Here is a 26,593-nt window from a genome sequence, read left to right as displayed (position 1 = left end):
CGGGGACCTGACGTTAAGGATGAGTGCAACCAAACCCAAATCCGTCTTCCTGATGGACACAGAGTAAAACCAGTCACTGGGACATCAGGTATGTAGCAAGGAAAAGGTCTATTTGAGAGGGAGTAAACCAGGAAACCAGAGGACAAGTCTCAAATCCACTTGCCTGAAGGGGAAGAGAACAAGTTTGGTTTTTGTTTGTTTGTTTGTTTGTTTGTTTAAGATTTTATTTATTTATTTGACAGAGATCACAAGTAGGCTGAGAGGCAGGCAGAGAGAGAAGGGGGAAGCAGGCTCCCTGCTGAGCAGAGAGTCTGATGCGGGGCTCGATTCCAGGACCCCAGGATCATGACTGAGCTGAAGGCAGAGGCTTTAACCCACTGAGCCACCCAGGCACCCCTGAAAACAAGTTTTTTATAATAATGGGGGTTGAGATTATATACATGTTGATGAAAAGGGCAGGAAAACGGATGACTGTTCATGAAGAAAGATGGAGCACGTGCACTGAGCAAAAAAATATATGTATCAGACATCCCACGTTCACTTTGGGCTGGAGATTTAACATCGGTGAAGCGAAATTTAGCCCCTGAGGTCAGAAAGTTATGTTAGGACAAGGAGAAGGGACTGTGGGCATGCTCCGAGAGCCAGTATAAAATGGTGGGTTCTTGGGCTCCTTATCTCTGGTAAGGAATGCAGGGTGCTGCATAGTCACAGGCTGGAGCTAGATCGGTTGACCTGGAGTCCAGGCTTCTGCAGAGACAGTTACTGAGTTTGTTAGTGGAGTCTGAAAAGACACAATAGCTTAATGGGAGGAAACCGTTCTCTGGAAAACAAGCTTTCTACTGCTGGCTTCAACCTCATTAATCCTATGGGGCATGATTTCACTACCAATAAAACATTACCTTATTAAATAAAGCAGCTGGGTTTTAACTTATGGACAGATACATCTGGATGACTTTATTTCTATGGATTTTCAGCAATAGCTACAGTTCGCAAAAATGTAAAATCTTGTATATCCGCTAAAATATAATGTACTCTCATCGTTTTTCCTTAGTGTAAGCATGGTGCACATGTTAGTTCAGCAATATAATAAGCATGTAGGAAGAACATTCAGAGTTAAAAATTGATGCCAGGTCCTTTTTTTTGAAGGATTGTAGTTTAAAAACAAACTCAATATACAGGTGCTTTGATTCTTGCCACTCCGAAGTACTTTGGGCTAAAGCTAAACTTTAGAAACTCAAAGCTCACAGTTGCCATCTGCTGACATATTTGTGAATTACATGTAGTTAGCATCAACCAGCAGCTGCTTGATACATTAGTATCCTGTTCAGACTTTTTTTAGTGTAATTTCCAAAACCCATTATGCAAATTTTATTTTTTAAAAATATTTTATTTATTTATTTATTTGACAGATCACAAGTAGGCAGAGAGAAAGAGAGGGGAGGAAGCAGGCTCCCTGCTGAGCAGAGATCCCGATGCGGGCCTCCATGCCAGGACCCTAAGATCATGACCTGAGCTGAAGGCAGAGGCTTTAACCCACAGAGCCACCCAGGCGCCCCTCATTAGGCAAATTTTAAACATGTATTTCCTGCGCCCCCAAAACTATTCTCAAACTAAGCATATTTATTTCAAACAACTGGTTTGTACTGAAGATACTTTATTTCTACTGACAAATGAAATTTCAAGGGTGCATGGAGGGCTCAGATAGTTAAGCATCAGACTCTTTTTTTTTTTTTTTAAAGATTTTATTTATTTATTTGACAGAGAGAGATCAGAAGCAGGCAAAGAGGCAGGCAGAGAGAGAGAAGGAAGCAGGCTCCTGGCTGAGCAGAGAGCCCGATGTAGGGCTCGATCACAGGACCCTGCGATCATGACCCGAGCTGAAGGCAGCAGCTTAACCCACTGAGCCACCCAGGTGCCCCAAGCATCAGACTCTTGATTGTGGCTTGGGTCATGATCTCAGGGTGGTGGTATCAAACCTCCCATAGAGGTCCACACTCAGCTGGAATCTGTTTGAGATTCTTTTCTTCCTCACCCTCTACCCCTCCCCCCACTAGCCTGTTCTTTCTAAAATAAATACATAAATCTTTTTTATAAACTTTCAAAATTGCACATTTTTATCTCAGTAAACATAGTTCATAGCTATAGTGAATTTTATCAATAAAATATTTAAAGAGGACACTATATTGAAATCCTTGTTTTAAGCTGAAATGTTTATGTATATGAATTGCTTGTATGGGTAGTACCTTGAAGAGGAGCTGAAATTAATCATATTAGTAACACCAGAACAAAACAAAAAATTCATTCCCAGATGGGGCGCCTGGGTAACTCAGTGGATTAAAGCCTCTGCCTTTGGCTTGGGTTGTGATCCTGGGGTCCTGGGATCAAACCCCACGTCAGACTCTCTGCTCAGCAGGGAGCCTGCTCCCCCCCCCCCGCCACTTGTGATCTCTGTCTGTCAAATAAATAAAATCTTAAAAAGAATTCATTCCCAGAGATGGGACCAAGTTATTCTCCACATTTATTCAAACTTTTATATGAATGTTCCTTGTAGGTCCAGGACTCTGCTTTGCTCTTCATTCAAGGAAGTTATAAGCTCCTGCTCCCAAGTTCAGCTTTACAGCCTTCATCAGGCTAAAACAGGCATATTATAACTGATGAGTTGACCATGGACTCCTAAAAGTCTTGATCAAAAACATGCACGGATGCAAGGAAAGCAAACCTACTGTAGCCTACTAGAGAATGAGACCCATGGAGTTGCCCACACCTGCCTACAGATGCTTGAGTGAGTCCCGCTAAGCCCAGGCCAGATTTGTATTCATAGAATCACAAATTGAATTAGTGACTGCTCTTAAAGCCACCAGATTTGAGAATGGTTTGTTATGCAGCAAAACCCAACTGATACAATGCCATTTTACCTGCACTGTCCTTCATCTGAAACTATTTTGGGTAAACCTTTCTACATCAACCTTTCTAATTCCATTTTTTCAGTAAAGTCTCTTCTAATAATTTCAGATTTTTTCTTTCTGGAAAAAAGAACTTGCCTAATAATGTTACACACCAAGTAAGTGGCAGAGCCAGGATTCAGGCTCACACAATGTGGTTTTAGCCCCAGGCTCCTCACCTCACACTATATTAAACTGTCTAAGAATTGGCGATATCTTGTAACAAACCAAATTGCCAACAATAGGAATCCGTTCCCTCATTGTTTCTCCTTTAAGAAATATAAAACAATGCACACTCATTACAATGAAAATTCATACTTTAAAAAGTCATTAACTCACCCTTAAGAGATAACTAATATTAACACATAGTGTTTACACATCCAGATTCTCTTCTAATCATGTAAGTGTGCATATTTTCCATAAAAATCAGAACACATGCAACAAGTTCCTTTATAACTTATTCCAGCAAACTACAGATGATTGCACATTTATATTGCTCCAGGGATTCGTTGATTGTGAGAAATAGAAACGCACTAACGTCATATAGTGTGTATGTGTGCATGTTGGAGTGGGGGGGAGGTCGATGGTAAAAAGAAAAAAAATCCAGAGAGTTGCAGGAATACGGATATCTCTCTTTTTTGGTGGGGTGGGGGGTTTCAGTGGACATGGATACTAAGTCACATCCAATCTTCTCTCTTATAGAAAAGGGCTTATCTTCGCGCATGCTTGACTTTGACTTGACAGGGCTTTTCTTTTTTTTTTTTTTAAGATTTTATTTATTTATTTGACAGAGAGAAATCACAAGTAGAAGGAGAGGCAGGCAGAGAGAGAGAGAGAAGCAGGCCCCCTGCTGAGCAGAGAGCCCGATGCGGGACTCGATCTCAGGACTCTGAGATCATGACCTGAGCCGAAGGCAGCGGCTTAACGCACTGAGCCACCCAGGCGCCCATTGACAGGGCTTTTCATGAGACAGAGACCAGCAATGCCTGACTTCCTGGGCCATTTTGATCAAATTTTAATCAAAAAATAGTACAGTCCGGGGCACTGGGGTGGCTCAGTGGGTTAAAGCCTCTGCCTTCAGCTCTGGTCATGATCCCAGGGTCCTGGGATTGAGCCCCACATCGGGCTCTCTGCTTGGCAGGGAGCCTGCTTCTTCCTCTCTCTCTCTGCCTGCCTCTCAGCCTACTTGTGATCTCTGTCTGTCAAATAAATAAATCATATCTTAAAAAAAAAATAGTACAGTCCAACTATAGTCCCTTGGTCAAATAAACCTTGTGAACTTGTGTGGGATGGGAGGTACGTGGGAGGAATCTCATTGTACTTTTTTTTCTTCTCTGGGTAGTAGATGAAACAGGTTACTTTGGTAAATTAACTCCATAATGGTGAACGTTTATATGTATTCTTTTATTCTTTTAAATCTTGCAGATTGTGGATAGCAGCTAACAATCAAGCCAGAATTTTAAAAAACTAAAAACTAGAAAACAATTTTCAAAACCAAACAAGTCAATTTCTTAAGCGCACAGAAAGGGTTATAAAACTACCTATTATTTAAAATTTGTGCAAAATCATTGCTGGGATAGTTTAAGTTTTGTTTTGGTTCTATTGTCCTGATGTCCAGCTTGTTGTTTTTACTACGTTGCTTTGGACAAACTGTTTTCATTCAATTCACCTGCAGAGAATCTACATGCATCTTGGCTCCAAGGAGAATTTTTTATTTAACTGGTCTCGGGATGTTGTTAAGGCATCAAATTCTGGTTTGTTTGTTTGGTTGGCTGGTTATTTATTTTTTTATTATTATCTTCAATTAGCCAGCATATAGTAGTACATCACTAGTTTTTGATGTAGTATTCAAGGATTCATTAGTTGTGTGTAACACCCAGTTCTCTTCACCACAAGAAAGTCATCATCAGATTTTAAAGCTCCTCAGGTGATCTTAATGAGTAGCCAAAGCTGAAAACACTGAACAAAGGGGTCCTGCTTAGGGCTCTTGAAGAACTTTCCAATTAAATCCAGGTAAAGGCTGTTAAATTTCCTATTCGTGGACTTGTGTTTATCATTGGGCTTTGGGAGTAGTTTCATTGCAGTAATATCTCCTGCTGAATTTGAAATCAAAGAATACTAGAGAGAGAGTTTTTCAATTATCTTATTTGAACTTCCTACCATTTCTTTAATGAGCAGGGTAGGTACATTATTTTTATCCCCATTTTACAGGCATAAATGTGAATTTAGAGGTTTAGAGGCTTTTGCAGTACCTAGGGGAGGTGGAGATATGTTAGAAGTCATGCCACTAAATGCTATGTATTTCTCTTGGCACTTACACAGTGTAATCCTGTTGTATATTTATGTTTAAATCCTATTTCCTTATTTGACTCTGAGCTTTTTGTCACCTGCTATTTCATTCATTCATTCATTCATTCATTCCTATGCATTTGGCTGTTTTATTTTGAGTCACAGAGGGTTGCAGAGGTGAAAAAGACTCTTATCATGGTCCCTGCCCTAAGTGAGCTTTGGAGTCTAGGAAGGAACAGTCAGAAAAGTACGCAACTGACATAACATTAACATAAAAAGAAATGCTTGATGGTGGTCATTTACAAAAGTGGGGAAACAATCCCCTATCTTGAATTAGATGGGGATAGGGGAAGAGGGATAGGATGGTAGTACACTGCAGAGGAAGAGAATGCAAAAACCTAAGCTAAAATTTGACATATGAGTAGAGTGTTCCAATTTGAGAAAAGTTACTATATTCCCAGGTAGCAGGAGCTGGTGAAAAAGGGAGCAAGATGAAAGTAAATCAATGTGGGGCGGGGGGAGGCTAACAGATAATGTAAAGTGGGGAGTGTGATGAATGAAACTACTGCTGGGCTGGCAGCAGCCTTAATACGGTCTTGTAAGTAACTTAAGAGCCATATTACGGAGTTTGTGCTATCCTGAGGAAACTGGGGTTCCTATGTGGACAAGTCATAGTTATATTTGTATTTCAGAGAAGGTGCTCCAGAGGATCCCCTTGACCACAGGGTTAAACTTCCACAGGCACTTCTGTAGTTCTGAAAGAGAGGACAGATGTAAGTATCTGAATAGACTAATATTTCCGCTTTGGACCCCGCAAGCCTTGGGGCTGATTTGATATTTAACAGTACAAGAGAGGCTCCAAGGATAACAGCTGAACTGAGCCATTTGGGAAGTGGTGGTAAGATTTACTGAATGAGTTGTCACAGAGTGAGCAGAGAGTCCAGACGGGAGAAAGGGTTTATTTTAGGATATGTTGTGTTTGAGGCATCTGAGCTGTTTTTTGGGATTGGATTCCCCGCAGAAAATATATTCCCTAAAATTTTAAAGTTTATTACTGTATTTTCCACACTTGTAAAACTTACCAGACCACCTTACTACTGGAAATTATCAAAGTGTAAACCCCTATTAAACCCACGTACTAAATCCAAAGAGGACATTTGCGAAAATAAAAGCTTGCCCGCCTTCAATAGAGGACCGGGTGGCTGGTCTTTTTCCCGGCATGCTCTATATCTAAGCTCAGGCTCCTAGCTCCTCCAGTCGTCTCAAGCGTTGAAAAAGTTGCTGCCCTCTGCTGGTCAGATGTGCGTAAGGCAACTCAAGGAGAGAAATGTCCTAGGGGCGTGTCCGCTGGTGGATGACGTAGAAAGCCGGCGTCCTGAGATAGCCAGTTATACCTGCGTCAGCTGTGCTCGCCGCGGGAAACCTGACAAGCCGCATGGCTGCGGGTTGTTCAGAGGCTCCGCCGCCAAAGGCGGCTTCTGAGGGGCCCGTGGTAGGACAGGCCGGCGTCTTGCCTTGCCTGGAGCTGCCGACTTATGCTGCCGCTTGTGCGCTGGTGAGTAGCCGCTACTCTTGCCTGGTGGCGGGCCCGCACCGAAGACACATCGCGCTGTCGCCGCGCTACCTCAACCGGAAACGCACCGGTATCCGGGAACAGCTAGATGCGGAGCTCCTGCGCTATTCCGAGAGGTACCAGTCTCAGTCTTTGCCTCCGCCGAGCGGACAGCGCCGTAAAGCAGCCTGCCACCCCTTCTTCCAGGCCCAGGAGGGGGCGGCGGGAAGAGGTGCTGATGGCGTAGCAGAAAAGGGGTGAATGGGAAAGAAAGCGCCGGCCACCTGGAGCTTAGGCTGGAGGCGGTCTGGAGTCTTCATGCGGCCCCAAAGGTCCCTATCGCCCTAGGTGGGGGTCGTACGGGGTCCACTTCGCAGGCAAGAAGGGAAGCGCAAAGGTGACGTGGATTGTGTCGGCGGAGCGGGTGGAGAAGCTTGTAGAACTGGCGTGTAGGGGTAAGACTAGTCCAGGGCTCTAGAGACCCGGTAGGCCCCGTTCTCTGTATTTTCCCATTTGACGTTGGAAGTTTCGGATACAGTACTTAAATAGTCTCTCATTCTGTAGAAAAGTGCTTATAAAGCATTAGTACGGTCGTTTATTTGTAAGCCGTGAAAGAGTTTCTGTTGTTTATTTTGGCTTTGGTACTTGCGCTGGGTTCTTTTGTCTTGGACCTGATCATGGATGAGGAAAGTACACATTTTGTTTTGTTTTGATTTTTAAAAACAGTTTAATTTGTCTAACTGGCCTGTCTGTTGGGTTTGAGGGTGAAAAAAACCTTTGTGGTCCATTTAATATATTCAGATAAAAACTTGGAGTTACAAAAGTGGAGGGTCGCGGGGGGGGGGGAGCATGTGTACTTTAATACTGCAGTAGACGGCTTTGCCTCAGGAGCAAGGGTTCTAAAACTAGGACGAGTGGGATCTCTACCGATTTCTTACTGCTCTTCATGAATTCCACGACTTCCCCTTCCCTCCCCTTTGGGAAATTTGCAGTCTGTTTTCTTGGGCAAAGTATCCAAAGTGTTCACTTTCTCAAGGGATCCTGAGAAGGTTAAGAATCAAACAAGTCTAGAATGTACAGCTTACTCCGAACACCAACACACTGGTTGTGTGCCTATTTTGGATACCAGGGTCTTGGGATTAAGAACAAACAAAATCCCTGTTTCAAGAAACTGTAAGCTCTAACAAAGACAGAAAGGTAAGCCAGATAAATCCAATAAAGTGTTAAAATATGACAAATCTAAGGTAAATTACATTAAGAGGAAGAGTAGTGAATTTTATATTAGACCTTTGAGCACAACCTAACAGGAGAAGGGTTGAGATGGTAGTATTTAAAGCAAAAAAGTGTGGCATAAACAAATGGATAGCAGATGTAAAGTAGACTGCTGTGGCCAGAAGATTGTAAGTACTATGTATGGGGAGCAAGGTTTATGTTAGGGGAAAGGTACTGCATGCCGCAGGAGAGGAGGGCAAAACAGAGGTGGAGGGGTGGAGGCAGTGGCAACTCAGGATGGACATTTTTCTTCTTCCTGTCCGCCAGTTGGGTTTTTTTTGTTTGTTTGTTTTTCTTTTTTTTTTCTTTTTCTTTTTCTCTTTGCTTAAGCAGGCTTAGCACTTCATCCTCTTGGTGCCCTCCAACTCTGAAATATGGTGCGCTCTGGAGAGAGGAGTGCATATGTGGTCTCTGGAACAATCAGATACACAGTTTAAGAAACCACACTTGGTAGCATTCGCCAGTGGCTTAAGGAGAGTGAGACTGGAGACGTGGAGACCAATTAAGGATTGTTACGGTTGTCCAAGAAAAGATGACTAGAGTATGGATTTGAGAGATTTAAGGATATAAAAATGGTTGCAAAATCTGGAAAGAGGCAGTGTTTGAAGTATTTTACCTCTTTGGAACCAATCAGTGCCTCTGCTTGACAGGCTAGGGGGAAGCCACCTGGAGTGTCTCGTCAGAGCCATTACACCAGAGATATAAGGAACTGACTGAATGATAATTTCTGTAACTGAATGGGACATTGTGGCCATGTGGAGCAGGTTGCACTATGAACAGATGAGGACTGCCCACTCTGCACCCTCCTCTCCCCCGACTCCTGTTACCACATTGGGGCATCCCACTAACCCTGTGGGGTAAAGACTCTGACTTACTCAGTGCAAATAAAGCAGCACACATCGAACTATGCATTTCTAATTAGGGACCACTCATTGAATATTATCAAGATATGTAATGTCAGTCAGCCATTTATCCTGTATAGGTAGGTTTACAGACTTTGGGGCCATCCTGTAGAATTAGGAGGACTTACTTCACTTTAAGAAATGAGGAAAAGGGGGTGTTGGGAAGTGGAGGAGGTACAATAAAGTATCCCTGAAACTTAGAAGGCACTTTGAGATTGGAAAACAAAGTGGGGGACTCCATACAGTTGACACTGAGTTTCATTCTGGGTAATTTACAGCGGGGGGGGGGGGGTGGGCAGGTGATGATCCAGGCAGCTACATAGCTATGCTCCACAGTGCTGGACCCTAGTTCACATTTAGAGTGGGAAGGAATGTGCAGAGGGCATTGTAGTGAGGTCAGAGGTCTGACACTTAACAGACTTCATGGGGCCACATGTCCTCCAGAAGAGCGGGGAGGAAAGGATGTTACCACTACTAGTTATCTCCCTTCGGCAGCACATATACCATTACTAGTTATCTAAATAACTTCAGGGAAGATCAGAAGGAGCCTTCACCTATTCTGGTCGGGACACTTTCACCTCCAGGGAACCTGGAACCCATACCCCTGAGGGAGGTCATCACTTGGAAATGAACAAGATGGAGGGCCAAACATGGGGTCAGTATTCGTGCACTCTACCTCCGACGTCTTTATGGCCTGTATGGTGTGTATGGCATGTACAGCTTATGTGCCATTCTTCTGTGATGACCCTAGAGCCAGATACTGGGAGTTGGGCTGCATACCTGTGGCAGTAATATAAGCAGCCACATGAGGTTAATATACCTGTAAGACAAAAGAAAATATAGTATAGTTTCTCAATGACCTGGTACAGAGGTGAGTCATCAACTGAAGGCATCAGCAAAAGTGATCCTTTCCACAAACCCAGCCATCAAAGCAACTTAATTTTAGCATAAGTGGTGCCCCCGACTGTTAATTCCAATCTTTGTCGTAACTATACATTCTTTGCACATTATTCTTTTTTCACATTATTCCTGCAACTTTTTTTTTTAATATTTTATTTATTTATTTGACAGAGATCACAAGTAGGCAGAGAGGCAGACAGAGAGAGAGGAGGAAGCAGGCTCTCCGCCGAGCAGAGAGCCCGACGTGGGGCTCGATCCCAGGACCCCGGGATCATGACCTGAGCCAAAGGCGTAGGCTTTAACCCACTGAGCCACCCAGGCGCCCCTATTCCTGCAACTTTTAAAAATTTATTTCTTTTTTTACATTAAGATTTTCTCCTGTTTTCCCCTCTTTATTTTTTTATTTTTTTTTTTTTAAAAAGATTTTATTTATTTGACAGAGAGAGATCACAAGTAGGCAGAGAGGCAGGCAGAGAGAGAGAGAGAGGAGGAAGCAGGCTCCCCGCTGAGCAGAGAGCCCGATGCGGGACTCGATCCCAGGACCCTGAGATCATGACCTGAGCCGAAGGCAGCGGTTTAACCCACTGAGCCACCCAAGCGCCCTGTTTTCCCTTCTTTAAATGAGTGTCTTACTTTAGGACAAATTACTATCCCCCCCCCGACAAATATATATTCTCATTTCTCATACTTTCTTACTCAAAGCACATATCTTATTTTCTTTACATACACAGTTGCTTTCCTCATTATTTCCACTAGTCTTTTTAAATAATTTATTTTATTTTGAGAGAGAGCAGGCCTGTGCGGGAAAGAGAGGCAGAGGGAGAGGGGGAGAGAAAATACCAAGCAATCCCAAATTCTGAGTGCAGAGCCCAACTCAGGGCTCAGTCCCATAACCCTGAGATCACGACCTGAGCTGAAATCATGAGTTGGATGCTTAATTGACTGAGCCACCCAGCTGCCCCTCTAGTAGTCTTAATGACGTTTTTAGAATTCTTTTTTTTTTTTTCTTAAGATTTTAAGATTTTATTTACTTACTTGACAGAGAGCACAAGTGGTGGGGAATGGCAGAGGGAGAGGGAGAAGCAGGCTTCCCACTATTGTTGGAGAGCGGTGAGGGATTCTATCCAAGGACCCTGGGATCCTGACCTGAGCCACCCAGGCACCCAACATTGGTTAGAATTCTTAATGCTTAGAAACTTTACTTTCTAGTGAAAACTAAGTAGTAAGCAGTATTGTTTACAGGTGTACAATATAATGATTCAACATTTCTATACGTTCCTCAGTGCTCATCATAGTAAGTGCACTCTAAATCCCCTTTACCTGTTTCACCCATCTCCTCACCCACTTCCCCTGTGGTAACTCTCAGCTTGTCCTTTTTCATTAAGAGTCTGTTTCTTGGCTTGTGTCTTTTTTCTTTGTTCGTTTGTGTTGTTTCCTAAATTCCACATTTGACCAAATCATATGGTATTTGTGTTTCTGTGAGTGGCTCTTTTCACTTAGTGTTATACCCTGCATTTATCCATGTTGTTGCAAATGGCAAGATTTCATTCTTTTTTTTTTTTTTTAAAGATTTTATTTATTTATCAGAGAGAGAGAGGGAGAGAGCGAGCACAGGCAGACAGAATGGCAGGCAGAGGCAGAGGGAGAAGCAGGCTCCCTGCTGAGCAAGGAGCCTGATGTGGGACTCGATCCCAGGACGCTGGGATCATGACCTGAGCTGAAGGCAGCTGCTTAACCAACTGAGCCACCCTTATGGCTTAGTAATCTATTGTATGTAGACATACCACTTCTTTATCATTTCATCTGTTAATGGACACTTAGGCTACTTTTATAATTTGGCTGTTGTAAATAATGCTGTAATAGACATAAAGATGCATATATCTTTTTAAATTAGTGTTTCTGTATTCTTTGGGTAAACACCTCTGATAGTGGAATTACTAGATCATATGATAATTCTATTTTAATTTTTGGCAGAACTTCCATACTGGTTTTCACAGTTGCTGCACCTGTTTGATTTCCAACAAAAGTGCAAAAGGGTTCCCTTTTCTCCACATTTGCCAAGACTTGTTGCTTGTATTTTTGATTTTGACCATTGTGACAGGTGTGAGGTGATAGCCCATTGTGGTTTTGATTTGCATTTCGCTAATGAGTGATGATGAGCATCTTTTCATGTATCTGTGGGCCATCAGTATGTCTTTGGAAAAACGTTCATGCTTTCCCCCCATTTTTAAATTGGATTATTTGGGGTTTTTTTGGTGTTGGCTTATGTAAGTTATTTGTATCTTTTGGATATTAATTCTTTACCAGATATGTCATTTGCAAATACTGTCTCCCATTTGGTAGGTTGCCTTTTAGTTTTGATGATTGTTTCCTTTGCTATGCAGAAGCTTTCGATTTTGATGTAGTCCTGGTAGTTTTATTCTTAGTTTCTCTTGCCTCGGGAGACATAGCTAGAAAAAGTGTGGCTAGGGTTGATGTCAGAGAAATCACTGCCTGTGCTCTCTTCTAGGATTTTTATGGTTTCAAGTCTCCCAGTTAGGTCTTCAGTCCATTTTGAGTTTATTTTTGTGTATGGTAAGAAAGTGGTCTAATTTCATTATTTCACATGTAGTTGTCCAGTTTTCCCAACACCATTTGTTGAAGAGAATGTCTTTTTCCCATTGGACATTCTTGGCTCCTTTGTTGCACACTAATTGAGCTTATATTCATGGGTGTGTTTCATGGGCTGTTATGTTCCATTGATCTTATGTGTCTATTTTGCGCCCCTACCATATTGTTTTTATTATTATAACTTTATAGTATAACTTGAAATCTGGGATTGTCACATTTCTGGTTTTGTTCTTTTTCAAGATTGTTTTGGCTATTCGGGGTGTTTTGTGGTTCCTTAGAAATTTTAGGATTATTTGTTCAGGTTCTGTGAAAAATTCTGTTAGGATTTTGATAGGGATTGCATTAAAGTTCTATATTGCTTTGGATACTGTGGGTATTTTAACAGTATTGGTTCTTCCAATTCATGAGCATGGAATATCGTTCCATCTGTTTGCATTGTCTTAAGTTTCTTTAAAATTTTAGAGAAATGGGGGGGGGGCGCCAAAGGAAGAAGGGGAGAGAAACTGAAGCAGACTCCATGCTGAGTGTGGAGTGCGATGTGGGGCTTAATCTCATGACCCTGAGATCACAACTTAAACTGAAACCAAGACTCAGATGCTTAACCAACTGTGCCATCCAGGCACCCTGTCTTCAATTTTTCATCAGTGTTTTATAGTCTTCAGAGAACGGGTATTTCACCTCCTTACTTCAGTTCATTCTTTTTTTTTTTTTAAGATTATATTTTGTTTATTTGAGGGAGAGAGAGAATGAGAGTGAGAACATGAAAGGGGAAAGGTCAGAGGAAGAAGCAGGCTGGTGAGCAGGGAGCCTGATGTGGGACTCCAGGATCATGACCTGAGCCAAAGGCAGTCGCCCAACCAACTGAGCCACCCAGATGCCCCCAGTTAAGTTCATTCTTTAGCATTTTACTATTTTTGGTGCATTTGTAAGTGGGATTGTTTTCTTAATTTTTTTCTGCTACATTATTAGTGTATAAAAGTGCAATGGATTTCTGTATGTTGATTTTGTATTCTGTGACCTTACCAAATTCATGTATCAGTTCTAGTAGTTATTTGGTGGATCTAGTAGTTATTTGTATGTAGTATACAGTATCTAGTAGTTATTTGGCTTTTCTTTCTTTGTTTGTTTCTTTTTTTTTTTTTTAAGATTTTATTTATTTGAGAGAGAGCAGGAGAAAGAGCACCAGGAGAGGGGAGGGGAAGAAGCATACTCCCTGCTCAGCAGGGAGCCAGACTTGGGGCTAGATCGCAGATCCCTGGGATCATGAGGTGAACCAAAGGCAGATGCTTAACTAACTGAGCCGCCCAGTCTCCCCAAGTCTTTCAGGTTTTTCATATATAGTATTATGTCATGTACAGTGAATGAAATTTTTGTTTCTTCCTCGCCAATTTGGATGCCTTTTGTTTCTTTTCATTGTATGATTGCTGTGGCTGGCACTTCCAGAACTCTGTTGAATAAAAGTGGTGAGAGTGGACATTTTTTATTTTGTTCCTGTTCTTTGGGGGAGAGCTCTCAGTTTTTCACTATCAAGTATGATGTTAGCTGTGGGTTTTTCATATATGACCTTTATTATATTAAGGTATGTTCCCTCTAACCTAGATTATTGAGGGTTTTCATCCTGAATGGCTGTAGCACTTTATTAAATGCCTCTTCTACCTCATTTGAAATTAGGGGGGTATTTTTGTTTGTTTGTTTAAGATTTTATTTATCCAGGGAGCCTGAGTGGCTCAGTCAGTTAAATATCTGCCTTCAGCTCAGGTCATGATCCCAGGTCCTGGAATTGAATCCTGCATGGGGCTCCCTTCTCAGCAGGGAGTCTACTTCTCCCTTTTTGTCTGCCTGCTGCTTATGCTGTTTGCCTCTCTCTAAAATTAATTAATTAATTAGTTAGTTACTTTAAAAAAAGATTTTATTTATCCATTGAGAGAGACCATGCACATGTGCACAAGCCAGGGCAAGGGGCAAAGGGCGAGGAAGAAGCAGACTCCACTGTGTAGGGATCCCGACTTGGGGCTCCATCCCAGGACCATGAGATCATGGCCTGAGCCAAAGCAGATATGCCTAACCAACTGAGCCACCCAGCTGCCCTGAAATGACAGTTTTTAGTCTGTTTTTGATGTGGTATATCACATTGATTTGCAAGTATTGAACCTTTCTTGCTTCACAGAAAGAAATCCCACCTGTTCATGGGGATAATTTATTTAACATATTGATGGATTTATTTTGTTGAGGAATTTTGTATCTATGTTCATCAGAAATATTGGCCTATGGTTCTTTTTTGTGTGTTTCTTTTGGTATCAGAATAATGCTGGCTTCGGAATGAATATGGACGCTTTTTTTTTTTTTTTTAACTCTTCTGTTTTTTAGGACACTTTGAAAATAAGTATTTAAACGTGTGGTAGAATTTACCTCTGAAGTGATTTGGCCCTGGACTGTTATTTTTTGAGCATTTTTAGGTTATTTATTCAATTTCATTGCTGGTAATCAGTCTGTTCAAATTTTCTGTTTCTCTTTTATTTGGTTTTGGATGGTTCTCAGTTTCTAGGCAATTATCCAATTCTTCTAGGTTGTCTAATTTGTTGGTATATAATTTTTAATAATGTCTTAAAATGTTTTGTATTTCTCTGATGGTTATTTCTCCTCTTTCAATTCTGATTTTGTTTGAGTTTTCTCTCTTGATGAGTATGGCTAAGATTTATCAATTTTGTTAATCTGTGATTTGGAGACTATTCTGTGTGCATTTGAAAAGAATGTATTTTATGCTCTAGAATGGTATGTTCTGTGTATATCTGTTAGATCCATCTGTTCGGATGTGTCATTCAGAGTCACTGTTGTGTTGATTTTTCTGTTTGGATGATCTCTCTATTGATGGAGGTGGGGTATTAAAGTCTCTGCTATTACATTACTGTTGATTACTTCCTTGTTTGTTATTGTGTTTAATGGTGATGAGTTCCTTTAACTTTTGTCTGAGAAATCCTTTATCTCTCCAATTCTGAATAATAGCCTTGCTGGATAGAGTATCCTTATGGGTTTTTTTCTTTGAATATATCAAGCCACTCCTTGCTGCTGAAAACTCCACTGAAGCCTTAAGGAGTTTCCTTTATGTAACTGTTTTCTTTTCTCTTGATGCTTTTGAAATTCTCTTTTTATCATTTTTTTTTTTAAATATTTTCATTACTCTGTGTCTTGGTGTGGACATCTTTGGGTTGCTTTTGTCTGGAGACCTCTGTGCTTCCTAGATCTAGATGTCTAGTTCCTTCCCCAGACTTAGGAAGTTTTTAGCTGTTATTTCTTCAAATAAATTTTCTGCTCCCATTTCTTTTTTCCTTCTGGGATCCTCATAATGCAAATGTTAATAAACTTGATAGTGTCCTGAGTTCCTTTAATCCATTTTCATTTTTTATGATCTGTTTCTTTCTCCTGTTCATCTTGATCGCTTTCTATTACACTGTCCTTGAGGTCGCTGATCCATTCTTCTGCATCCTCCAGCTATGATTTATTCCCTCTAGTATATTTTTAATTTCACTTATTGAGTTCTTCATATCTAAGTTGTTTCTTGTATGTTTTGTATTTCTTTGTTGAGGGCCTCACTGATATCCTCCACTCTTTTCTCAAATACAGTGATCATCTTTATGATCACTACTTTCTCTATTAGGTATATTACTTACTCCTTCTCATTTTGTCTAATTCTTTGTTAGGAAAGTCATCTGCTCTTGCAAGTAATGCCCTAATAAACAAGAGGTCGTGTAATGCCCTGCAGTGCAGTGTTTCCTATTCACCAGAACCTGGCATTTCAGGGGTGTCTCTTATGTGTGTTGTGTATGCCCTGCTTTTGTGGCTGAGCCATGTTTTCCTTCAGGCTAGTCACCTTCAATGGCTCTCTCTGCCTGGGTGGGCAGGGTTTGATCCTTGTGTTGTTAGTAGGCTGGTCTGGGGCCACCTTGGGCTTGGATGGAGCCAGAGCAGTTTTTTGCCAGAGCTGTGTTAGCACCAAAGTCAAGAGTGCTTTCCCTGTGTGGTCATCTGAAGTTTCTGTTGGTGGGCTGGGTCTGCAGTTAGACCAGATGTCTGTCTCCAGTCCACTGCTGGGGCTGCTGTTGCACTGGTGTGTGCTGTAATTTTCCCTCTCCCAGGGGCAGGTGTCACTTTAGAGTGGTGCTGGCCCCTGTTGGGGCTACAGGCACAGTGCAAGGCTTGCAGCACTACTTTGGATGGGCTTCAGACAAGATCTACAAGGAGAACGGGGGAGCTGGGTGTGCTACACACAGTGTGAGCAAGATTGACTACATTGGTCTGCTGTAGGGGAGGAGATAAAGCAGCCTGGGAAAACTCCTTCAGAGGACTGGAGGGAGTAGATCCACACAAATGTGTGGCTGGGGCATGCTTTAAAAAGCAAACTAAGTGGAGGTTGTAGTGTTGTGTTGGGTCCTGCAGCTGTCCCTGTATTCAGGATGGGGTGGGTACTGGGGAGGAAAGTGGTGCCCACCAGCTCTTTTGTTATTGAAGAAATCTCCCCAAGTTCCCTGCCTCTCCATCCCATGCTCTGAGATTATTAAATAAATCTCTTTCCTGTGTACCCGAGGTATTTTTCAAACCGCTGTATCTCAGCTGGGCTGTTTGTTGTGCTGTCTCTTCAAGGGCAGGGACTCTGTTTTCTTTTTTTTTTTTAAGATTTTATTTATTTATTTGGCAGACAGAGATCACAAGTAGGCAGAAAGGCAGGCAGAGAGAGAGGAGGAAGCAGGCTCCCTGCAGAGCAGAGAGCCCGATGTGGGGCTCGATCCCAGGACCCTGAGATCATGACCTGAGCCGAAAGCAGAGGTTTTAACCCACTGAGCCACCCAGGTGCCCCAGGGACTCCGTTTTCTATTCCCCTCCTACTTCTTAAGGTATTGAGGCTATTGATTTGTAAATCAATATTTATTTAAAAACAAAATAACATGTTGATTATTTATTTTAAAACAAAACAAAAAACAAAATAACAAGGAGAAGCCAGGCCCCTCCGGTTTTCAAAGCCAAATGTTACAGGGATTTGTCTTGTCAGTGCAGCCCACCAACCTGGGGAGAGGTCTTCTTTCCCCTCTCTGCCCTCAAGGAGTCCCTCCCACCCAGGGTCATTCCTCCTCTCTGGTGCAGTCTTTCAATAAGCTTAAAACATGTTTATGAACAGATCCAAATTTATCCTTATTTTTTCTGTAATAAGACAAAAGTAGACAAACCTATGTTTAGCAATCAATATTTTCAGTATTTTATTTGGAAAAAAATTTGTATGTCCAAAGCTCTGTTACGAAGGTAGATTGATGCAGAGGTTTTGAGTTGACAACTCAGAAAAAATACAGTCTCTCCATTGGTGAAATGCTTTTCTGAAGTAGTGAGTAGTTCTCAATAGAGTTTCCTATTTAATCTACCCTTGAATTTGCTACTTCTTTCCTGGAAATTTTAATGTATACTGAAATGATGCAAATATGACGATGCTGATATGTTATATATGTGTGTGTGCATGTGTGTATATATAAATATATAAAGTATATATGTATTAACACACATACACATTTAGATACATGTGTATATATATATAAAGAAGTGTGTATATGTATATATATGTATATATGCATATATATACACATATATTTAAAAGTGTGTATATGTATAAGTGTGAATACGTATATATATGTATATATGCACATATATATATAGTATTTAGAATTAGATTCAGTGTCCACCTATTTATAAGTCCATTTATTACCTCTTCCAGAGGTCATGTAGACTTCTGGGTTTTTTGTGCCTTGATGACTGTCCTAGTGATGTAGTTCCTGCTTGGGAAAACACATGCTGAAATTAACAGTTGAAAAAAATGCTTTCTGGGGCGCCTGGGTGGCTCAGTGGGTTAAGCCGCTGCCTTCGGCTCAGGTCATGATCTCAGGGTCCTGGGATGGAGTCCCGCATCGGGCTCTCTGCTCAGCAGGGAGCCTGCTTCCCTCTCTCTCTCTCTCTCTGCCTGCCTCTCCATCTACTTGTGATTTCTCTCTGTCAAATAAATGAATAAAATCTTTAAAAAAAAAAAAAGAAAGAAAGAAAAAAATGCTTTCTGGAGTAAGCCTTTTGAGTTTTTGGTCTTGATTTGATAGTTATTAAAGTTCCTTTCCAGTGGTTTCTGGCTGTTTTATTTAAGCAACAGCTGTTAGGGATAATTCTTTCTCTTATGCTATGTGAGTAGTTTTAGAAATTTAGTAGAGTTCGACAAAAATGTTCTGTGCTCTCAAGGATCTTACAGTAGTGTGTGGAATGCAAATATACACAAATAGTCAATAAAATGAGATTAAGTTCAGTGTGATGCTGTGGCACTGTGTCTTTTAAAGATTTTATTTGTTCGACAGAGTGACAAGGAGAGAGGGAACACAAACAGGGAGTGGAAGAGGGAGAAGCAGACCTACTGCCGAGCAAAGAGCCCGAAGTGGGGCTCCATCCCAGGACCCTGGGACCATGACCTGAGCTGAAGGCAGATGCCTAATGACTGAGCCACCCAGGCACCCCGTCACTCTGTCTTTTAGAGGAGGAGTGATTTCAGCCTTGCCTTGGAGAGTCTGGGAAGTTTTCTTGAACAAAGTATTGGGTGTGGTAGTGAAGCTACCAGGTGTACCTCCTTAGTAATTAAAATTTCTTAAATACTTGGAAATGACATTTAGACATAGTAATTGCCCTCAGTCCTGTCATACTGTGTAGACTAAGTGGCAAAATCAGGTCTTAATAAGTAAAACTATGTATTTCATTTATTAGCATTTCTATTTATTACTAACAGTTGCAGTTTGAGGATTTTTCTCCCTTAAGTCATTGGCTTTAATATTCAGGAACTTCACCTGTGACTCTAATACTTCTCTTACTGAGGGTCATCTGTGCAGAAATTCATTTATGGTAGATAATACCAAAATTACCTTGATTCAGTTATACTCAGAAATAGAGAAATTTTTCTTGCAAGTCTTTTTTTTCCTCTCATTCTCGCATGACTGGAATTCAAGTGCATAGCTAATAGATCAACCTACTGCTCATGTAGAATTGGACATTTTGTTTCTGGGTACTTATTTTGAGTAATCATTTTTAACTTCATCAGTATATCTGAAACCCTTTGGTGAAATTGAATTACTCAAGTTGTTAGGGATTAATCATATGCTGTTGTGTTTTGGCATATGAGGTTATGTTTAAGAGGTATATAATTTTTAGACTCAGTATATTTAATCAGTATGATAATGGCTTAGTTTAAGAGAAGATTAAAATTTTATTTTCTTTTTTAATAGCCTTTTAGGTGTCCCCATTGCATATGACAACATCAAAGTAGTGGGTGAACTGGGAGATATTTATGATGATCAAGGACACATTCATCTTAACATAGAAGCAGATTTTGTTATTTTCTGTCCTGAACCGGGACAAAAGCTTATGGTATGTATGTATTTATATATATATATTCTTTTTTCCCCCTAAGCTTTCTTTGTATAGTTGTATAATAGTGTAATATGAAAAATTTTAAGAGACTTGGGAAGCAAATGGATTGGTGTTGTTGGTTCCTAAAAAATTTACCATCAGTTCAACACTGGTAAGTTTTTAAAAACTCCATTCTTCTAAAACTCCTTGAATGTGCAGAGAGTGTGTCTCAGAATTTATTCTCTTCTTTGGATAGCACCAGAATGATCTTAAGCAGTGGAAAAAAAAAATAACAATGAAGTTTATTATTTCTTAATTATACACAAATAGTTTCTTTATAAAGGATTCAAATCATATAGTAGTGTATCAAAGAGGAGTTGAAAATTCAGAGTGTTGTGGGAGCAGGCAGGTAATGAAAGTGAATGAAGGATGAGGTCATGGCCCTGTGGGGTAGGTCTTTTAGTTTTTCAGGAGAAGCAGGAAATACATAGATTGATGTGAAGTTGACTGAACTATACCCCATTATGCTCTGCATTTGTCTTTCTCATCTACCAGCACTTCCTGTGTGTTTGCACTTTTACATACACATACATTTTTTTAATGAAAAATGTTATAGGAATTGCTTAATCATTTAAGAACTATTAACACTTTATTGCTACTAAAATACAGGTCAAATTTTACTGTCAGAATCTATAAGACATTTTTAATTTTAAGAAGTTGTTCATTATTAAAGTGGTAGAGTATTGTGGGCCTGCCCAGCTGGGATCCTACAACCAGCCTCCATAACAGTTATATGGCTATAGTATAGCTTTTCTTCTCTAATAAAATTGGCAGTAGATTTGTACTTAAAAATTCCCACATGTATCTGCTTTGTGTAAGTTACTGTAAATGTACACATGGAAATACTATACAGAAAGTATGAAATAAAAAAATCAGTCCTTTTACTTTCCTACAATAAGTTCCAGTCTTTAAATAAATTTAGACAGTTCGTTTTTTGTTTTGTTTTTTTTTTAATATCAGGAATAATTTACATACAACAAAATGCACAGATCAGAGTGCAGTTCAGTCATTTCTGTGAAGAGCATATATACCATTCTATTTTGGAAAGAGCCTCATGCCCTTTCCGGTTCAGTCCTCTCTCTTCTAGATACAATCATTGTTCTGAATGCATTTATTATAAAATTAGTTTTACTCATTCTTGAATTTAATGATAATGGAATTTTCATTACACAGTGTTTGAAAATCTGACCTCTTTTGCTCTACGTGTTTTTGCATTTCATCCATGCTGTTTGGTGTATTGGTAGTTTATAGTGTATTGGTAGTTATTCATAGTATTTGGTTATATGATTGTATCGTAATTTAATTGCCCATCTTTATTGATTGACATTTGGGTTGCTTCCAGTAAGAAGCTATTATGAATAAAGCTGTGAATGTACATTTTCATTTCTCCTAAGTCAGAGGGTAGGTATTTTTTTTACCTTTACGAAAAACAGGCTAATTTCCCATTTAGTACTACTAGTTGTTCTGCATCCTTGACAGCATTTGGTTTTGTCAGTCTTTTAATTTTACTTAGGGGCATATACTAGTTTCTCATTATGATTTTAATTTGCATTTCTTCTGTGAGCTCTTTTTCATGTGTTTCAGTAAGGGGCCTATTCAAGTAATTTGCCCATTTTTTTTTTTTTAAGATTTTATTATTTATTTGTCAGAGAGAGAGGGAGAGAGAGCGAGCGAGCACAGGCAGACAGAGAGGCAGGCAGAGGCAGAGGGAGAAGCAGGCTCCCCGCCGAGCAAGGAGCCGCATGCAGGACTCGATCCCAGGACCCCGGGATCATGACCTGAGCCGAAGACAGCTGCTTAACCAACTGCAGCTGCAGGCGTCCCAATTTGCCCATTTTTAATTGGGTTTTTGTATTATTGAGGTTTTGAGTAGTTCTGTTTATAGTCTTTCTACAAATCCTCTTCAGATAAATGTATTGTGAGTACTTTCCCCCAGTCTGGGACTTGTCTCTTAACTTGTAATGGTATCATTTCATAAACGGAAGTTTTTAATATTGATGAGGTCCAATATGTCCTATTTTTATGGTTACTGCTTTCTGGATCCTATTTAAGAAACTTGCCTACTCTTAGATTGTGAAGATAGTTTCTGTAAGCCTTGTAGAATTTTTTAGTTTTAGGTTTTCCATTTAGATCTATAACCCATCTTTAATTTTTGTGTGTAGTGTGAAGTAGGCCCTTGAAATCCATTTTCTTATTCATATGGTTATTTAGTTGTTTCAGAACTCTAAATTGAAGAGTTTACTTTTGTGTTATTTCTTAAATTGATAGACTTTATTCTTTTACAGCAGTTTTAGATTTACAGAAAAAGTGAGTTGAAAAAGAATACCTCTCTTCGCTCTCCCACTACAGCACACAGTTACTCCTATCACTGACATCTTACGTTAGTGGGAATACATTGGTTACGGTTAAGCTGATATCACTACATTAATTCTAGACTTTTAAAATAAATAGTTTTCTCTGTTGTACCTCCTAAAACCCATGGAATGTACAACACAATGACATGTGTCCCCTGTTCCTGTAGTTTATTGAATAATTGGGCACGGCTCTAAAAATTCTGTGTATTTTATCTGTTTATCCCTCTCCCTCCTTCCATCCTCTTGAATCCTGGCAACTATTGATCTTCTTTACTGTCTCCATAGTTTACCTTCTCTGGAATTTCATATAGTTGGAATCCTATTGTATGTAGCCTTTTCAGCTTGCTGCCTCTGACTTAGCAGCATTTCTTTTCATGGCTTGATAGGTTTGTTTTGTTTTGTTTTACTGTTGAATAAGTACTCCATTGCATAGCTGCAGTTTGTCCGTACCATCCAGCATGTGCCATTGGGAACACCAGCCCTTGATAATGACAGCCAAAGAATTTTCTATGTTGCTAACATTAAACAAGGCTGTATACATGTTAGCGTCAAAGTTTAAAACAGATGATTTTAGAAAAGCATTTCAGATGTTCATTTATGTATGTTACATATGTTGATTCTTAGGGGAAGAAAACTAAGGCTTTTTAAAAAACTTTGAGCTTAAAATCATATAGCATGTATTTTAAAGCTTCTAAAAATGCTATTGTGATTCAAAGTAGCCCTGCTCAGGATCTACATAGGAAGGGTAAACTGTCTTCTGATACATTGCTGAAGTTAAGGAAGAAGCGAAATAAGGTTCTTTAAGCTTTGAAACTCAGACTGTTTATAGAAATATAATATGGCTCCCAGTTATAGAAAGCATATGCTTCCTGCTTTGAGGTCTTTTCACATTTAGGTTATATCAAAGAGTATTTTCTGCTTGGTTTCAGTATGGTTATAATCTATTCCCCAGGGAATCCTGTAGTGGGAGCTAAGGAGTTTGTTTTGTTTTTGCTTCTTTAGGGGTAGGAAGAATAGTTTTTTATTCAGTTAGTAAGTAATTGCATATCAACTGCCTAAGTTTGGGCTTTCTAAAAACTAGTATTCTAAAATGATTGTTTAGTATAACGTAAATTTTAAAAACTTTTCCTATATCAAATTACAGCATATTTTGGATGTTTTCTCTTTGAAGATCAGTTTGAAGCTTAAGAAGTTTTCACTTATTTTTAAAGTCTTTGGATTTCTTGATTTTTATTTTTTTTCCTCCTTTCTTCCCAGGGTACAGTTAATAAAGTGTCCTCCAGCCACATTGGCTGTTTAGTACATGGGTGTTTCAATGCCTCCATCCCTAAACCTGAGCATATGCCTGCTGAACAGTGGCAGAACCTGGAGATAAACGTGGGTGATGAACTAGAATTTGAAGTATTTCGTTTGGACTCAGATGCTGCTGGAGTATTCTGCATTCGGGGAAAATTAAATATCACTAGGTCAGTTCCTAATCAGATTATTTTAATTTTGATACTTAGTCATTTCTGTTTAATTCTGAATAATATAAGCCCCTCATTTAAAATAAATTTTATTAGAATTTCCATGCTTCTAAACCATAAAATCAATGTAAATAGGAATCTTAAGTGCTGTGGCAAAGCACTGAATATTCCGAAGCTCTACACATCTAGCTAACTCTTCTGTATTTTACTAACTCAGTCTTACTATTTTCTAGTTTAATTTGTTAACCAAAAGCTTGATCATATTGCATAGCTCTTAGGCTTCTATTTTTACACAGCTTAAACAAAAAAATTTGATTGTCATTATGCCAGGTAGATAATTTAATTTTCTGGTATTGAAATTCTTGTAAGAACTATTGTCATCTTGAGAATGGAGTGAAGAGGAAAAAATAGCTTTGGGAGTATTGTTGGTGTTGATTTTTTTTTTTTTATTTTCCCTTGATTATTAAAAGTATGGGTTAACGTTTTAGAACTGTTGTCCAATAGAACTTTCTGTGATGATAGAAATGTGTGGTGTATTTGTGTAGTATCTTATATGTAGCTAATATTACTACATAGGACTCTGCAGTTCCAGAGGGCTACTGCATTGATCCTTGTTTTTATTTTAGTGTTAACTCATAACTTTGAAAGTAATATCGCTTCAAGCACTATTAAGAGAAAAAAATGAAATGAGGATTGATAGAGTAGATGAACTCCATTTATTTCATAGATGATGGAACTATATTTTATCACTGGTCAGATATGTGGCTCTTAAGCCACACATGGTAGGGTAAGGTTTATTGTAACCAATTTTTTCTAAACCAAACCTAAATTTAGAAGCTACTTTTGATAAAATTTACCATTTCTGTGTATGAAAACAATCCGGAAGAAGTACTTTGGAAAAAATTGTAACCTTTCTCAGACATTTTAATGGGCTAAGGGATAACAGAATATTAGAAATTTATGCCATACTTTATCTTGTCCTGCTGTCATTTAGGAAAAAAAAAACCACTTAGTATATTCTTGATTTCATCTTACTCCTTTTGTTTATTGCTCTGTAAATTTTTTCAACTGTTAATTCAGTTTACAGACCAAGTGCTCTGGAGTTTCTGAAGAAATAACAGAAACTGGCCCTGAAGAAATTACTGAAAAACCTCTCAAGAAGAAAAAGAAAAAAAAGAAAGACCCAGAGTCATATGAAGTGGAAAGTGGTAATAGAGAGCTAGCAGATTATGCTGATGCCACAATGAACAAAGAGACAGACCTGCAGATTGATAATGACCTCTGGAAGGATGCACCAAAGAAGAAGAAGAAGAAAAAGCACCAGGAAGATCAGGACCAGGATCCTGTTTTCCAAGGCAGTGACTCCAGCGGTTACCAGAGTGACCATAAAAAGAAAAAAAAGAAAAGAAAACACAGTGAGGAAGCTGAATTTACCCCACTTTTGGAACACTCACCTAAAAAGAAAAGAGAAAAGTAATTTTCTTTAATGAATTTTAAATATTCAGCTTTTTAAAGATTTAGATAAAAGATGGATTAAATGTGGGAATAGTATGAAATGCTGGTATATTCCTGTAGTCTACAAAACAGGAAACATTTGATTAGGAGTTTTTGGTGCTTAAATTATTAATGTGATCATTACTGTGGGAAACACCAATATTATTAAACAGCCATTTTATTGTATACAAAATAAAAAGGTAAGAGTTATTCTTTCAAATCTTAACATTTTCCCAGTTTTTACATTTCAAATAAAATTATTTCTATACTCTGAAGACTGGCAAAAGGACTTTGTAATATAGTGTTATTCATAATCATTTAAGAATGAGTTGGAGCTTTTTTTTTTTTTTTCTTTTTAATGGGTTTGACCTTTAGTCATGATTTTTAGATTGGGGGAGTGGGTGCAGGTCATGGCTACTACCATGTTTCTGGGCTCAAGTTAGAATGGTTTGCCAAAGGAGTTCCTGAAGTCTCCAGAGCTCTTAAGAACCATGCCACTATTAACAGTTGACTATTCTTGCCTTCCAGATGGAGGGAGGTTGATAGAGAAGGCTGTTTCCTTATATTATTCTGCTTTTGCTGTGTTTGGAGCCGTAGAGTCTGATTAAGACATGATAAATGCTATTGGTCCAAGTGGGAATTTCTCAACTACTTAATGATTAAGAAAAAATTCCATTGAGAAAATGTGGACTTTTTTAACTACTAGAAAACACTGAGTAATGAAATGACAAGCTGTTTCAAGCTAATAATCAAAGCATGGCCACATTCATTGAATTAACAGTACCTGACCATATGGCTGTGTGTAAGCATCAACTTAAAAGAGACTGCTATAAACCTAAGTTGTTTATGAACAACAACAAATTGAAAATCTGTAGTAAGAAGAAAGAAAAGGGAATCCAGGACAGGGTAAGATGGCAGCAGAGCAAGGCTCACCTCAACCCACAAATATCAGTAACTACAAAATCATCCCCAATACCCCAGAAACGGACCTCAAGACTGACAACAAAATCCACAACTAAAGGGAGACAAGAGGCCATAACAAAGAAGGTAGCTACTACAGAGATGTGGCGTGGCAGATAAATGGATCCTGGCTGCTACAGTGGGGAGGGAAACCCTGTCACAGAAAAGGGAGAGACAGAATAACATGCAAGGGAGCGCAGGGGAAAACTAATCCCCACAGCAATTAGCTTGGAAAGCCTCTGATAGGGGCTGAATTTCTGGAGTTCCTGCAAGTAGTACAGTTTAAAGCTTTGAGTTCTAAAGTTCAGTACACTTGTTCCCATAGACCCTAAAAGTCGCTGCACTGCTCTTGGAGAAAAGACATGGCCCACAGCCC

General features: G+C 39.6%; 1 protein-coding gene across 2 annotated transcripts; it reads left to right on the top strand.

The window, feature by feature from the left end:
• Nucleotides 1-25,913, top strand: POLR1F (RNA polymerase I subunit F). 2 transcript variants are annotated; one of them, XM_004743378.3, is made up of 5 exons: nt 1-88; nt 2,552-2,782; nt 19,760-19,901; nt 23,555-23,763; nt 24,844-25,913. In XM_004743378.3, the coding sequence occupies exons 2-5, from the start codon at nt 2,703-2,705 to the stop codon at nt 25,238-25,240; spliced, it is 828 nt and encodes a 275-aa protein (XP_004743435.1). In that variant the 5' UTR covers nt 1-88; nt 2,552-2,702; the 3' UTR covers nt 25,241-25,913. The 2 variants fall into 2 exon arrangements, with proteins under 2 accessions (XP_004743435.1, XP_004743434.1); XM_004743377.3 differs by lacking the exons at nt 1-88; nt 2,552-2,782 and adding an exon at nt 6,628-6,920.
• Nucleotides 25,914-26,593: the final 680 nt, after the last annotated feature.

Source organism: Mustela putorius, unplaced genomic scaffold, assembly GCF_011764305.1.
Source record: "Mustela putorius furo isolate JIRA1106 unplaced genomic scaffold, ASM1176430v1.1 tig00003845_pilon_pilon_pilon, whole genome shotgun sequence".
Taxonomy (NCBI): Eukaryota; Metazoa; Chordata; class Mammalia; order Carnivora; family Mustelidae; genus Mustela; species Mustela putorius.
This window is presented reverse-complemented; position numbering and strand designations above follow the sequence as displayed.

What these genes read in the sequence shown, in the direction of transcription:
- POLR1F (XM_004743377.3), top strand. Translation starts at nt 6,667, where the DNA reads ATGGCTGCGGGTTGTTCAGAGGCTCCGCCGCCAAAGGCGGCTTCTGAG. An exon ending in AACCGGGACAAAAGCTTATG is followed by an intron (nt 19,902 to 23,554) that starts GTATGTATGTAT and finishes CTTTCTTCCCAG; the next exon opens with GGTACAGTTAATAAAGTGTC. An exon ending in GGAAAATTAAATATCACTAG is followed by an intron (nt 23,764 to 24,843) that starts GTCAGTTCCTAA and finishes CTGTTAATTCAG; the next exon opens with TTTACAGACCAAGTGCTCTG.